This window comes from Dendrobates tinctorius, unplaced genomic scaffold (genome assembly GCF_039654945.1).
Source record: "Dendrobates tinctorius isolate UK_male_01 unplaced genomic scaffold, ASM3965494v1 ptg000062l, whole genome shotgun sequence".
NCBI lineage: Eukaryota > Metazoa > Chordata > Amphibia > Anura > Dendrobatidae > Dendrobates > Dendrobates tinctorius.
The window spans coordinates 1,009,235-1,025,000 of NW_027361730.1; the positions used below are offsets into that span (position 1 = coordinate 1,009,235).

Consider the following 15,766-nt stretch of genomic DNA (forward strand, 5'->3'; position numbering starts at 1 on the left):
CCTAGGATAGAGTCGGGGCGGCTGGGAGAGACAATGGATGTGTATTTCTGTGTCTAGCTGACAGGTATATTCTAATTGAAGCTCCCAGGGGCCTCCCTGCCCCATGCTGACGTGGCTCCTATTCAAGCTTTGAAGTCCTGTTTTAGGCCTTATCTCATTATCATACTAAAAGGCCTTGCTATTCAACACTGGAGCCCTAAATCCTGCTTTGTTCATCACAGTAACGTTTATGGTTGTGGCCAAAAAATTCAATTTTGGGCTCATCACTCCAAATTACCTTGTTAAAGAAGTTTTGAGGCTTGTCTCTGTGCTTTGCGTATAGATACTTTGTGGCATTTGTGCAGTAATTGCTTTCTTCTGGTGACTCGACCATGCAGCCCATTTTTCTTCAAGTGCCTCCTTATTGTGCATCTTGAAAAAGCTACACCGCTAGTTTTCAGAGAGTCTAGTATTTCAGCTGATATTATTTGTGGGTTTTTCTCTGCACCCCGAACAATTTTCCTGGCAGTTGTGGATGAAATTTTTGTTGGTCTACCTGACCGTGGTTTTGTTTTTACAGAGCCCCTGATTTTCCATTTGTTAATCACAGTTTGAATGCTGCTGACTGGTATTATCAATTCCTTGGATAGCTTTTTGTATCCTTTTCCTGTTTTATACAGTTCAACTACCTTTTCTCATAGATCCGCTGTCAATTCTTTTGCTTTCCCCATGACTCACAATCCAGGAATGTCAGTGGCTGAATGAAAGATGCAAGAGTCTGTCTGGATCTCAGAAACTCACTTAGCTTTTATGCACACACACTGATTAGAAGCAAACAGGTCACAGGTGAGGATGTAGCCATTCAAAACCCATTTTTGTCAACTTCTGTGCATGTTATCAGGTCAAATCACCAGGTTATGTGAACTTTTGATCAGGGTAATCTAGATGTTTTGGGTTGTCATTATGATTTAAATTGAGAAAACACAGTATTTTGACAATAAATGGTTTCACAAAACCACTAACCATGAGTGGAGAAAAAGTTTTGGTGTTATCATTCATATTCTCTAAAAAAAAGGCCAAGAAAGCAAACCTTCTGCCGGGGTATGTATACTTTTGAGCACAACTGCAGGTATATACATCACATAGGAGACACTGGAGTTGGAACATATACATCACATGGGAGACACTGCGACTGCTCCCTGAAAAGGGACAGAAGTGCAGAGAGCAGTAACTCCACTTGCAAAAAAAATCCTGAAACCGGCACTGGCAAGCGTCAAGATGTAATCCTTGATTGCATGAGCCACAGTGTTCCGTTGACTGGAAATGAGTGGCCGCAGAGAGAATAAACCTTAATTTTCTCCTTGTGAACGATGCTCCAGTAAACCAGCCAGATATGATTGAAATGCTATTTACCTGCAAATTACCACTATGGCTTGAGGTGGATAGAGTTTCTATGGCCATCAGGTTCCCTTTTATGCATCTCACTATTTCACGACTATTTGTAATGTCAATTCATCTTATTAAATGCATGAAAATCCAGAAAAGGTTAAAAGAAACCAAGAATCCTCAGATAGAACAATTTGTTGTTTGCAGTGTAATTTCTGGACTGGGCAGATCAATACAGAATAAAAATACAAAAGGGACGATTTGAGGAGTCAGATTTACAGTTGGTTCCTGCTAAAATCTCAGATGCATGGCATCATAAAAGATTAAGAAAAAAAGGAGAAGAGAATAGTAATGCCATTGAAAAGTCAAGTATTTTACCACTTTGTCATCACTCCATGTTTAACTTTAATGTTATGAAAAAGGGGAAACTGAGTCCAAAACTACATGCAAGTTAACATCTTTATTGTTTAAAAAAAGAGACAAAAACAGGGAGCAGAGCCGGTAAAGGCACTTGATTAAAATCAGATGTACAAAACCAGTGTCATTAATAGCCGGATACAAAAAGAAAACCCTGAGCGGTAAAGTCAATGGCACAACAGGGTAAATTTACACAAAAATATCTCATTTGTAATGCTGGCAAAAAACGGTATATGCTGTGATGAGGAGACTCTCTAACATTCAATCAATGTAATCCTCTAGAGATATAACACTCCTAGGTAGTGATAAGGTAATGAAGAAAGAGGAAGCGGTTGTATCGCGAAACTCGCGTTGGAGTCTCCCTGGACAGCGGTATTCTCATTGGGTGACATGATGGGTATGTTATAACCAGGGCTGTGGAGTCGGTAAGCCAAACCTGCGACTCCGACTCCTCAATTTCCCTTACACCGACTCCGACTCCAACTCCGACTCCGACTCCCACACATATTGCTTATATTTAAGTGAAAAATTTATTGTAGTACAATGTGAACCTCAGACATTTAATCATTTTTATGATCCAATAATCAAGATATTTAGATAGAACAGAATATATATTGGTGTACTACCCAGCTTTCATTCTTTTTGGTACAGATATGATATGGATGGACAATTATGGATAAATGGATATATAGATAGAGCAGATTTCTAATCTGCTTTTGCTATTGAAAACATTATCTATGAGCTCAAAAACCTTTCAGGTGATGCAGTTTTTTAAAAAGATGATCAGCTTTTGCAGCTGAAAAACGTATCCTCAAAAAACGCAGGAAAAACGCTGTGTGTGAATGTAGCCTTAGATCAGGAATAGAACAGTCATTTATAGGACATTTCATAACTTTCCCAAACTCCTATGAAAAAATATTCAGCACATCCTGCATTGAATTACTGTACCCAATTTATTATATATTTTAGGAGTCGGAGTCGGTCCATTTTATACCGACTCCAACTCCGACTCCACCAAAATGAGCACCGACTCCGACTCCACGACTCCGACTCCACAGCCCTGGTTATAACCCTATTTATGACCATTACATTGGGCAAATGTGCAATATGTGATTAGATCGCTCCTCTTTCTTCATTACCTTATCATTACCTAGGAGTGTTATATCTCCAGAGGATTACATTGATTGAATGTTAAGGGCATGTCACACTAAGAGATATTGCTAGCAATATCGCTATAACTTGTGACGTTATAGCGATATTGCTAGCGATATCGCTGTCTGATACTTACCTACAACCCGCTCCCCCGCTGGTTATCGCTGATCGCGGCGCTTCCTGCTGTGACGACGAGCGACGCGTGGAGCCGGGCGGGAGGACGCAGGATCGCCTGGTGTGACAGGTAAGTAGCGACCCCCGTCCCCAGCGATGTCGCTGGTGAGATCTGCCTGTGTGGCAGCTCACTAGCGACCACTTAGCGATGCACCAGCGATCCTGACCGCGTCATATCGCTGATCGGGATCGCTGGTGCATCGCTAAGTGTGACAGTACCTTTAGCGAGTCTCCTCATCACAGCATATACCGTTTTTTGCCAGCATTACAAATTAGATATTTTTCTGTAAATTTACCGTTGTGCCATTGACTTTACTGCTCAGGGTTTTCTTTTTGTATCCGGCTATTAATCACACTGGTTTTGTACATCTGATTTTAATCAAGTGCCTTTACCGGCTCTGCTCCCTGTTTTTGTCTCTTTTTTTAAACAATAAAGATGTTAACTTGCATGTAGTTTTGGACTCAGTTTCTCCTTTTTCATAGCTTTTTTTGAGTCGTTCCTACCTTTAATTTGGGGGCATTTATGTGCACTTGCACAGTATGAATTATAATGTATCTTGAGGCTATGTGCCCACGTAGGGATTTTCAAGCGATTTTTTCCTGAGCAGAAACGCATGCCCTTGCCAGGGAAATTGCATGCGCTTTTTGACACGCGTTTTTGACGCGATTGTCAAGCGTTTTTGCATGCGTTTTCCCATGCGTTTTTGCTCATATAATTGATGGTATGCGGAATCGCGGGTGATTCCGCAAAATTAATGAACAGGCTGCGTTTTTTACCGCTAAGCGATTCCACAGCGGTAAAAAAACGCACCATTGGCACAACATGTACGTTTTCTATTACAAATGCATGGAACGCTTATTTTAAGAGTTTCCGCAGCAGAATTGCACGTTAAAAAACGCCGCGGAAACGCTTAAAAATCGCTACGTGGGCACACAGCCTGAGGGTTTTTGTTTTGTTTTAACTTTAATGTTGTTGTCAAGACTGGGTGGCTGCCTAAATTTTACATATGGACTTTAAAGTCTATGTTGTGTACTACTTCGTTTTATTCCCAATTTACCCAAACAATGCATTTTTATTTTATGTGTGGCAGATTGCCTTAAGGAGATTTTCGGATATCATTACAACAATACTAGGTTATACATTTTCAGCTATTCACATTTTTTGGCAATTTTTCACAATGTCCTCAAAGAGATCCAGTTACAACCAAAGAAATGCATATTCTATTCCTAAAAAATACCTTTAAATTCAATTGTTTCCAATGTTCTGATCTAACTTACAGCATAAACTGGGCATTAATATTAACAGTTCATTTCTAGAACATTGATGTTTAGTATATGGCATCAAGTGATCATTGTAGATTTTGGTTGAAATTATTTCTTTTTCTTTCCTTTTCCCTTCTTCCCTTTCTTTTTTGGCGCACCAGACCAACTAAATCCACGAAATTCCAAGCAGTCCACTGCATTATGGGAGATGTAGTAAGCATTCAGCATGGCGGCTGGACTAAGGATGTCCACTTCAGGTTTAGGTTGCTTACTCTTCTTAGACTTTTTTGACTTCTTTCCTTTGCGGGACTTTGCCGAGCCTTTGGATTTGGCACTTTTTGTGGGCTGAAAATATACAATTAATTCAGTTTAATACGAAGGCTAACATTACCTATTGCAGCATTTTGGCAAATGACAGGACACACAGCTTATCTCCATTTATAACAAAAGGGGATGGTGTTAAGATTTAACATGCTGATCCTCTGCTTCCACCGATAGCCTAATGTGTATGGGGTCCTCAAGGCTATTGTCAGATGTCCAAAAATCATCCATTAGAAAAGATCCATCAGCAATCCATTGACAAAAAAACTTGTGTAGACACAACTTTTTTGTCCGGCTGAAAAAAATAATCTATGGAAAAGAGATCCGTTAAATAGCCATCAATTGTTCTCTCATTTTAAAAGGATCCGTTTTATGCTTACTGGATGAGTTTCAAGTAGATGATTACTTGAAAGTTCACATGTCCAGTCATATATGTTAAATGTTTATTTTCTAATATGGTGTCATCTGGGGGGGTTTCCGCTGAACTGTCACCTCAGGGGCTCGGCTAATTGAGCCCACAATCTATTCAAACGAAATCTGCACTCTATGAGCCAAGTAGCGCTCCTTCCTATCAGATCCGATCCCTGTCATGTGCTCAAACAGTAGTGTATGTACAACCACATATGGGGTACTGCCACATTCGGAAGAAATGACATAAATTGTGGGGTTCAATTTCTCACATTACCCCTCTTGTAAATTATAAATTTGTCGCTAAAACAGTATTTTAGTGGAAAGATTACATTTTTTTGTTCTCACATCTAAATGATATAAAGATTGGTGAATCACCTGTAGGTTAAAAAAAATGCTCAGTATACCTTTAGTTGAATTCCTTGAGACGTCTAGTTTCAAAAATGGTGAAACTTGTGGGGGATTTCTGCTGATTTCGCATGTCAGGGGCTCTCCAAATGCTGCATAGCATTCACAATCTATTCCAGACAAATAGCGCTCTTTCCTTTCCGAGCCCTGCCATGTACCCAAACAGAAGTTTTGGACCACATATGAGGTATGATCGTGTTTGGGAGAAATTGCGTAACAAATTATGACGTCCGTTTTCTCCTGTTATCCATTGTAAAAATTACAAATTTGGGGCTGAAACAACATTTTCATGAAAACAATGAAAATTTTCAATATGACAACCTAATATTATCAAATTCTGTGTAGTACCAGTGGGTTCAAAATGCTCACTATACCCTCTGGATAAAATCCTTGAGGGGTGCAGTTTACAAAATGCCATTTGTGGGGGATTTCCTCTGTTTAGGCACATCTGAGGTTCTCCTAACGCAACATGACACCTGCAGACCATTTCATCAAAGTTTGCGTTCCAATAGGTCACTTCTTCCTTTCCGAGCCCTGCTGTGTGCCCAAACAATGGTTTCCTCTACATAAGGGGTTGCGGCATAATCAGGAGAAATTGCACAACAAATTTTGGGGTATATTTTCTCCTGATACCCTTGTAAAATAAAAAAATAGGCCTAAAAGTACATTTTTGTGAGAAAATTTAGATTTTTTTTATTTAAATGGCTCTACATTAAGACTTCTGTGAAGCCCCTGGGAGTTCAAGGCGATTGCCGCAGCTAGATACAGTCCTTGATGGGTCTAGTTTCCAAAATTGTGTCACTTGCGTTTTTTTCACTCTTTAGGCACAACAAGGGCTCTCGAAAAGCGACATGGCGTCCGCTCTCGATTCTAGCCACTTTTGCGTTCAAAAAGTCAAACGGTGTGCCTTCCCTTCCATGCCCTGCCGAGCACCCAAACAGTAGTTTTCCCCTACATATGGGGTATCAGCGTACTCAGGAAAAATTGCACAACAAATTTTGGAGTCAATTTTCTCTTGTTATCCTTGAGCTCTCCTAAGGAGCAACTTAGTATGGGGACATTAGTAAATATAAAAAAAAACTTGTCTTATTACCATTTTTCTTAGTCGAGAGGTGTCTATCTTTCCATAATATCACCACCTATTAAAAAAAAAAAAAAAAAATTGTTTTGTTGTAAAACTGATTCAAGAAACGAGTAATTCCATATTAAAGACGACCTGCCACTTACCATAAATGTGTATGTATGTGTGTGTATATATGTATATATATAATATACTACCGTTCAAAAGTTTGGGGTCACTTAGAAATGTCGTTATTTTTGAAAGAAAAGCACAGTTTTTTTCCAATGAAACATTAAATGATTCAGAAATACACTCTATACATTGTTAATGTGGTAAATGACTATTCTAGCTGCAAACATCAGGTTTGTAATGCAATATCTTCATAGGTGTATAGAGGCCCATTTCCAACAACCTTCACTCCAGTGTTCTTATGGTACTTTGTGTTTGCTACAGGGCTGTGGAGTCGGTAAGCCAAACCTGCGACTCCGACTCCGACTCCTCAATTTCCCTTACACCGACTCCGACTCCAACTCCGACTCCACGACTCCGACTCCCACACATATTGCTTATATTTAAGTGAAAAATTTATTGTAGTACAATGTGAACCTCAGACATTTAATCATTTTTATGATCCAATAATCAAGATGTTTAGATAGAACAGAATATATATTGGTGTACTACCCGGTTTTCATTCTTTTTGGTACAGATACGATATGGATAGACAGATATGGATAAATGGATAGATAGAGCAGATTTCTAATCTGCTTTTGCTATTGAAAACATTATCTATGAGCTCAAAAACCTTTCAGGTGATGCGGTTTTTTAAAAAGATGATCAGCTTTTGCAGCTGAAAAACGTATCCTCAAAAAACACAGGAAAAACGTTGTGTGTGAATGTAGCCTTAGATCAGGAATATAACAGCCATTTATAGGACATTTCATAACTTTCCCAAACTCCTATGAAAAAATATTCAGCACATCCTGCATTGAATTACTGTACCCAATTTATTATATATTTTAGGAGTCGGAGTCGGTCCATTTTATACCGACTCCAACTCCGACTCCGACTCCACCAAAATGAGCTCCGACTCCGACTCCACGACTCCGACTCCACAGCCCTGGTTTGCTAACTGTGTAAGAAGGCTAATGGATGGTTAGAATACCCTTCAAAACCCTTGTGCAAGTATGTTAGCATAACTGAAAACAGTTTGACTGATTAGAGAAGCTATAAACCTGACCTTCCTTTGAGCTAGTTGAGAATCTGGAGCATTACATTTATTGGTTCCATTAAACTCTCAAAATGGGCAGAAAAAAAGAACTTTCATGTGAAACTTGACAGTCTATTCTTGTTCTTAGAAATGAAGGCTATTCCATGTGAGAAAGCCAAGAAACTGAAGATTTACTACAATGGTGTGTACTACTCCCTTCAGAGGAGGGCACTATCAGGCTCTAACCAGAGTAGAAAGAGAAGTGGGAGGCCCCGCTGCACAACTGAGCAACAAGACAAGTACATTAGAGTCTGTAGTTTGAGAAATCGACACCTCACAGGTCCTCAACTGGCAGCTTCATTAAATAGTACATGCAAAACGCCAGTGTCAACGTGTACAGTGAAGAGGCGACTCCTTGATGCTGGCCTTCAGGGCAGAGTGGCAAAGAAAAAGCCACATCTGACACTGGCTAATAAAAAGGAAAAGATTCCACACTGCTGGTGGGCCACACGTGCACCGGTTCCGCACTGCTGGCGGGCACCCATGCTCCAGCTCCGGGCTCCGCACTGCTGGCAGGTACTCATGCTCCAGCTAGCTCCGCACTGCTGGTGGGCACACATGCTCCGGCTCCGCACTGCTGGTGGGCACACATGCTCCGGCTCCGCACTGCTGGCGGGCACACATGCTCCAGGCTCTGCACTGCTGGCGGGCACCCATGCTCCGGGCTCCGCACTGCTGGCGGGCACCCATGCTCCGGCTTCGCACTGCTGGCGGGCACCCATGTTCCAGCTCCGCACTAGTGGCGGGCACACATGCACTGGCTCCGCACTAGTGGCGGGCACACATGCACTGGCTCCGCACTAGTGGCGGGCACACATGTTCCAGCTCCGAGCTCCGCACTGCTGGCGGGCACCCATGCTCTGGGCTCCGCACTGCTGGCGGGCACACATGCTCCAGCTCTGGGCTCCGCACTGCTGGTTGGCACCCATGCTCCGGCTCCGCACTGCTGGCGGGTACACATGCTCCGGCTCCGCACTGCTGGCGGGTACACATGCTCCGGCTCCGCACTGCTGGCGGGTACACATGCTCCGGCTCCGCACTGCTGGCGGGCACACATGCTCCGGGCTCCGCACTGCTGGTGGGCACACACGCTCCGGCTCCGCACTGCTGGCGGGCACACATGCTCCGCACTGCTGGCGGGCACACATGCTCCGGGCTCCGCACTGCTGGCGGGCACACATGCTCCGGGCTCCGCACTGCTGACGGGCACTCATGCTCTGGCTCCGCACTGCTGGTGGGCACTCATGCTCCGGGCTCCGCACTGCTGGTGGGCACACACGCTCCGGCTCCGCACTGCTGGCGGGCACACATGCTCCGCACTGCTGGCGGGCACACATGCTCCGGGCTCCGCACTGCTGGCGGGCACACATGCTCCGGGCTCCGCACTGCTGACGGGCACTCATGCTCTGGCTCCGCACTGCTGGCGGGCACACATGCTCCGGGCTCCGCACTGCTGGCGGGCACACATGCTCGGCTCCGTACTGCTGGCGGGCACACACGCTCCGGGCTCCGCACTGCTGGTGGGCACTCACGCTCCGGCTCCGCACTGCTGGCGGGCACACATGCTCCGGGCTCCGCACTGCTGGCGGGCACACATGCTCCGGGCTCCGCACTGCTGGTGGGCACTCATGCTCCGGGCTCCGCACTGCTGGCGGGCACACACGCTCCGGCTCCGCACTGCTGGCGGGCACACACGCTCCGGGCTCCGCACTGCTGGCGGGCACACACGCTCCGGGCTCCGCACTGCTGGCGGGCACACATGCTCGGCTCCGCACTGCTGGCGGGCACACATGCTCCGGGCTCCGCACTGCTGGCGGGCACACATGCTCCGGGCTCCGCACTGCTGGCGGGCACTCATGCTCTGGCTCCGCACTGCTGGCGGGCACACATGCTCCGGGCTCCGCACTGCTGGTGGGCACACATGCTCGGCTCCGCACTGCTGGCGGGCACACATGCTCCGGGCTCCGCACTACTGGCGGGCACACATGCTCCGGGCTCCGCACTGCTGGCGGGCACTCATGCTCTGGCTCCGCACTGCTGGCGGGCACTCATGCTCTGGCTCCGCACTGCTGGCGGGCACACATGCTCCGGGCTCCGCACTGCTGGTGGGCACTCATGCTCCGGGCTCCGCACTGCTGGTGGGCACACACGCTCCGGCTCCGCACTGCTGGCGGGCACACATGCTCCGGGCTCCGCACTGCTGGCGGGCACACATGCTCCGGGCTCCGCACTGCTGACGGGCACTCATGCTCTGGCTCCGCACTGCTGGCGGGCACACATGCTCCGGGCTCCGCACTGCTGGCGGGCACACATGCTCGGCTCCGTACTGCTGGCGGGCACACACGCTCCGGGCTCCGCACTGCTGGTGGGCACTCACGCTCCGGCTCCGCACTGCTGGCGGGCACACATGCTCCGGGCTCCGCACTGCTGGCGGGCACACATGCTCCGGGCTCCGCACTGCTGGTGGGCACTCATGCTCCGGGCTCCGCACTGCTGGCGGGCACACACGCTCCGGCTCCGCACTGCTGGCGGGCACACACGCTCCGGGCTCCGCACTGCTGGCGGGCACACACGCTCCGGGCTCCGCACTGCTGGCGGGCACACACGCTCGGCTCCGCACTGCTGGCGGGCACACACGCTCCGGGCTCCGCACTGCTGGCGGGCACACACGCTCCGGGCTCCGCACTGCTGGCGGGCACACATGCTCGGCTCCGCACTACTGGCGGGCACACATGCTCCGGGCTCCGCACTGCTGGCGGGCACTCATGCTCTGGCTCCGCACTGCTGGCGGGCACTCATGCTCTGGCTCCGCACTGCTGGCGGGCACACATGCTCCGGGCTCCGCACTGCTGGCGGGCACTCATGCTCTGGCTCCGCACTGCTGGCGGGCACACATGCTCCGGGCTCCGCACTGCTGGCGGGCACACATGCTCCGGGCTCCGCACTGCTGGCGGGCACTCATGCTCTGGCTCCGCACTGCTGGCGGGCACACGTAGATACCCAGATGGTTGCCCGTGAGATACTGTGTGCGATGTGCTCACCAGGCGGCGCTGTCCCCGGGGCTCGGACTCTCCGGTGGTTTGATGACTGCACAGTCTGCCTTCTAGCTGTATACTTACTATAGCATCGTTGCCTTGACTACGAAGGCAGCTGAGCGTGGAACGGTTGCCGTGGTGATAAGGGATCCCGCCTCCTTTCATGCATCAGCCGGCTCCAGGCGTCTCGTGCTAGTAGCCGTCAGGTGGGCGGGGCTCGGGCTGTCACGCGCCGGCTGTGAAGCAGTGAGCCGAGTGACAGAGCTCGGGGCCGCATTCTCCTCACGTGGACGTGTTGTGTGGATGGAGCCGCGCCGCCCAATGATTCAGGCTGTGTGCACACGCTGCGGATTTTGCTGCGGTTCCGCAGCGGTTTTGGCCGCTGCGGACCCGCAGCAGTTTTTGCTGCGGTGCACAGTACCATGATTCCCTATGGGAATCAAAAACCGCAGTGCAGATGCTGCGGAATTTTCCGCGCGGATTATCTGTGGTTTTCAATCCGCAGAAAGAATTGACATGTCAATTCTTTCTGCGGATTCCGCTGCAGTTTGCCATCTCCTCCATTGAGGAGATGAAAAGCCGCAGGGCAAAACCGCAGAGCAATCCGCAGGTAAAACCGCAGGTATTTTGACCTGCAGTTTCACCTGCGGATTTTACAGAATCCGCACCTAATCCGCAGCGTGTGCACACAGCCTTAGGCTTCGTTCACACAGATGCTGTAAAGAAATTGGCCACTTTTTGAATCAATTTCATTATTATTAACTTTAGTTGCATGGATATTAGGTTAAAAAATAATTACTACCATTAGGTTTTAGTGAAACTGTTGTTTTCCAGGCTCTTTGCTTCCCTGCAACTTTGTTGTCATAAATCTAAACTTAGCAAAGACATAATAGAAAAAAATTAACATTTAACTTTTTTTTTTTTTTTTTTTTACAAACATTTTACTTCAGAACCAATTTTTTTTTCTTTTCACAAGTGTAAGAAATAGAAAATGAACCACAAAATTTGTTGAGCAATTTCTCTGTTTGGGCGCATGGCAGAGCTTAGAAGGGAAGGAGCGCCGTTTGACTTTTTTCAACACAGAATTGGCTGGAATTCTGATCGGACGCCATGTCACGTTTGGAGAGCCCCTGATGTGCCTAAACAGGGGAAACCCCCCAGTGGCCCAGATATGTGGTGAGAACTTTGAACCCCCAAGTGCTTCACAGAAGTTTATAACGCAGAGCCGTGAAAATAAAAAATCATTTTTTTTCCTCAAAAATGATTTTTTCGCCCGCTATTTTTTACTTTCCCAAGGGTAACAGGAGAAATTGGACCACAAAAGTTGTGCAAATTGTCCTGAGTACGCTGATATCCCATATGTGGGGGGAAACCACTGTTTGGGTGCATGGGAGAGCTCAGAAGGGAAGGAGCGCCATTTTGAAAGGCAGACTTTGATGGAATGGTCCGCGGTCGTCATGTCACATTTGGAGAGCCTCTGATGTGCCTAAACAGTAGAAACCCCCCACAAGTGACCCCATTTTGGAAACTAGACCCCCAAGGAGCTTATATAGATGTGTGGTGAGTACTTTGAACCCCCAAGTGCTTCACAGAAGTTTATAACGCAGAGCCGTGAAAATAATCATTGTTTTTTCCTCAAAAATGATTTTTTTAGCCCACTATTTTTTTATTTTCATAAGGGTAACAGGATAAATTAGACCCTGAAAGTTGGTGTGCAATTTGTCCTGAGTACGCTGATTCCCCACATATGAGGGTAAATCACTGTTTGGGCGCATGGCAGAGCTTGGAAGGGAGGGAGTACTGATATGAATGAGTCACCGAGGAGGAAAAAACAAAAAGCAAGCTAAGCCCAGAAAACCGGATGGGTTGGTAACTAGCGGATTGTAGACCCCTGATCCTATCCACAACAACTGGCAGTAGCCGTGGAGCGTGCCTACGGTGGTCCTAGACGCCTCGTCACGGCTGGAGAACTAAATAAGCCTAAAGAAAGAAAGGGAAAATCTAAACTGCCCCAGAGCAGACCCCAAAGCAATAGACAGCCCCCAACATGTATTGTCGGTGAAACAAGATGAAAACACAGACACAGGTAGAAAGATAGGCTGAGCAAACGATGGGGCCCTCGCTAACTAGAAAGGACAGGAAAGAAAAGCTGCTGTCTGCAATCACACAAAAAACCCTGCCAAAAAGAATGTCCAACACATCTGATAGAAAAAGGCCCTGAAGTCGCTAGGCTTCAATTCCCTATATCAGCACTCAGGTATATTCTGAAGACAGAGCAAAAGAGATCAACTGATCAGAGACAAAATGGGGATTCAGCCCAGTCCCAGCCAGGGCTGGCTGAACACAAAAACTAAGTAAACCAGACAGAAACTCATATGAACAATAGCAGAGAAAACTTAGCTTTAGGAAGGCAGGAACCAAACTGGAAACCAGGAGCCACAGTCAGGAAAAATTACCAGCAAGAAACTAGGGAGTCGGCTGCCTTAAATCCAATCAGAAACTCCTGATGTCTAATCGCAGTCCTCTTCCTCAGGTGGCCAGTCTCTGCCATTTAGATCAGCTTCGTTACCTCCCTTCACCAACAGAGGGAGTCCAGATAGAGAACTCACTACTCCTCTGTCAGCACAGCCAGCTCCATAACCCTCACCAGAAGCCAGAGGCAAACGCGAAAATGAGCTCACAACAGAATACCATTTGACTTTTTGAACGCAAAATTGGCTGGAATGGTGGCGCCATGTCGCGTTAGGAGACCCCCTGATGTGCCTAAAGAGTTGAAACCCCTCAATTCTAGTTCCAACCCTAACCCCAACACACCCATATGTTGTGAGTTCATTTTCCCCTTCACCATTGAGGTCTGATGAACTCCCTCTTCTGGTGAAGGAAGGTAGTGAGGCTGATTACCAAGCATCTGGGCAGGATGATGATGACTGGGTGACGGGAGTTGCTGACTGGATATAAGGCAGCCGACGCCCTTCTGCCTTGCTGGTGACCTCTCTGAGGGACTCTAGGAGACCAGTCTGATTCCTGCTCCTCAAAAGCTAAGTTTTCTGCTCTCCTTTTTGTATTTGTGTTTTGGCTTTGTTTTTCCTTGTTTTTCTGGATTTCTGCCATTCCCTGCTGGGGTGTGCTGAATTCCTTTTTGCTCTGTCTTCAGAAAATACCTGAGTACTAATATAGTCTTTTTGAAGCCTAGCGTCTTCAGGGCTTTTTTCCCTATCAGCTGTTGGCTCTTGTTTTGATAGGGTTTTTGGCGGATTACAGACAGCAGTTTTTCTATCCTGTCCTATGTAGTTAGCTTGGGCCCCATCGTTTGCTCAGCCTATCTTTCTATCTTTGTGAGTGTTTTTTCATCTTGCTTCACTGTCATTATATGTTGGGGGCTGCCTATTGCTTTGGGGTCTGCTCTGGGGCAGTTTAAATTTCCCTTTCTGTCTTTAGGCTAGGCAGTTCTCCGGCTGTGATCGAGGGGTCTAGGGCACCGTAGGAACCCCCCACGGCTACTGCTAGTTGTTGCCGATAGGTTCAGGGGTCTGTAATCCGATAGCTGCCAACTTCTCTGGTTTTCTGGACTTAGCTAGTACTTCTGTTTTTGCCTCCTACTCATTCATAACACCCATAACCCTAATCCCAACCCTAATGGAAAAATGAAAATAAATATGTTTTCTTTATTTCATTATATTTCCCTAACTAAGGGGGTGATAAAGGGGGGTGGTTATTTACTATTTTTTTTATTTTGATCACTGTGATAAACCCTATCACAGTGATCACAAAAGTGGAGTCGGTAAAAACTGACCTGACTCGTTCTCTGGGGTCTCAGCTACCCCCGGTAGCCAAGACCTCGGAGAAAATCCGACTCTGGGGGCGCTATACACTTTTTCCACAGCGCCGTTGATTAAACGGCACTGTGGTTTAAGTACCCTTAATTACTGCCATTTAAAAGACGCATCGCCGGTCGTTAAGGGGTTAATAATGTCCCGAGTCTCCCTCTCTACACAGTATGATGCTCCCCTATACACAGTATAATGACCCCTACACTGTATACTGATCCCTAAGTAGCCCCCAAACTGATACCCCAGCACTGTACAAAGGCCCCACATTATCTCCCACACTGCATGATGGCCCCCTAAATATTCTCCATATAGTATAATGCATCCCATAGGCCTCCATATGGCATCATGCACTCCCCATGGTCCTCTATACAGTATGATCCACTCTACATAAAAAATTCAATACTCACCTCTCCTCCTTGTTCCCTGACAGCTCCTATCTCTGCAGTGAGCGTTCTGAGTGCCCGTATGTCTCACAGCAGGCGCCATGTAGTGACGTCATCGCACTCGCTGTGCCGAGACGTCAGACAGGGAATGATGGGAGAGGGAGCATCAGCTGAGAAAGTGTTTACATTCCGTGTATCCCCCTTTGCTACCAAGTGACATGCCCCTCCATTTTAAGCGTCTGCAGTTCCCAATCCGACTTGCATTTGCTATGACTATAAAGCACAATCACTTAGTTGCCGTTAAGTCGGAGAGCCCGTGTTTTTCACATGGTCAGCTGTACGTAGCTTGCTCGAGTGGGCAACACCAAAAATGCTTTCATATATGGAACTGAAGGTAAAACGAAAAACGTTGTTTATTAAAAAGCTACAATAGACGGCGGGGTACCTGTAAATCAGTCTTAGGCTGGAGTCACCCACAACGTATAAAAATACGGTCCATTTTAGTCTATGTGCCCACGGTGCGTGTTAAAACGCACACCAAAAACCGGACTCCTTCCCAGAAATCGCGCGTTTTTTTCCGCGCGATTTCACCGCGATTAAGATCGCGATTTAGCCGCGATTTTCGTGTGCGATATTCAAGCACTTTCTAAGTGATTTGAAGCATCGCTTGGAAAGTGATTGAC

The 15,766-nt window shown here is 46.9% G+C and overlaps 1 protein-coding gene across 2 annotated transcripts; it reads right to left on the reverse strand.

The window, feature by feature from the left end:
- Nucleotides 1-4,134: 4,134 nt before the first annotated feature.
- SMKR1 (small lysine rich protein 1) lies at nucleotides 4,135-11,090 on the reverse strand. Of its 2 annotated transcripts, none has more exons than XM_073579191.1 (3): nucleotides 10,955-11,090; nucleotides 6,602-6,647; nucleotides 4,135-4,716 (listed from the first exon to the last, which is right to left on the reverse strand). In XM_073579191.1, the coding sequence occupies exons 2-3, from the start codon at nucleotides 6,602-6,604 to the stop codon at nucleotides 4,480-4,482; spliced, it is 240 nt and encodes a 79-aa protein (XP_073435292.1). In that variant the 5' UTR covers nucleotides 6,605-6,647; nucleotides 10,955-11,090; the 3' UTR covers nucleotides 4,135-4,479. The 2 variants fall into 2 exon arrangements, with proteins under 2 accessions (XP_073435292.1, XP_073435291.1); XM_073579190.1 differs by having other exon boundaries at nucleotides 10,877-11,040.
- Nucleotides 11,091-15,766: the final 4,676 nt, after the last annotated feature.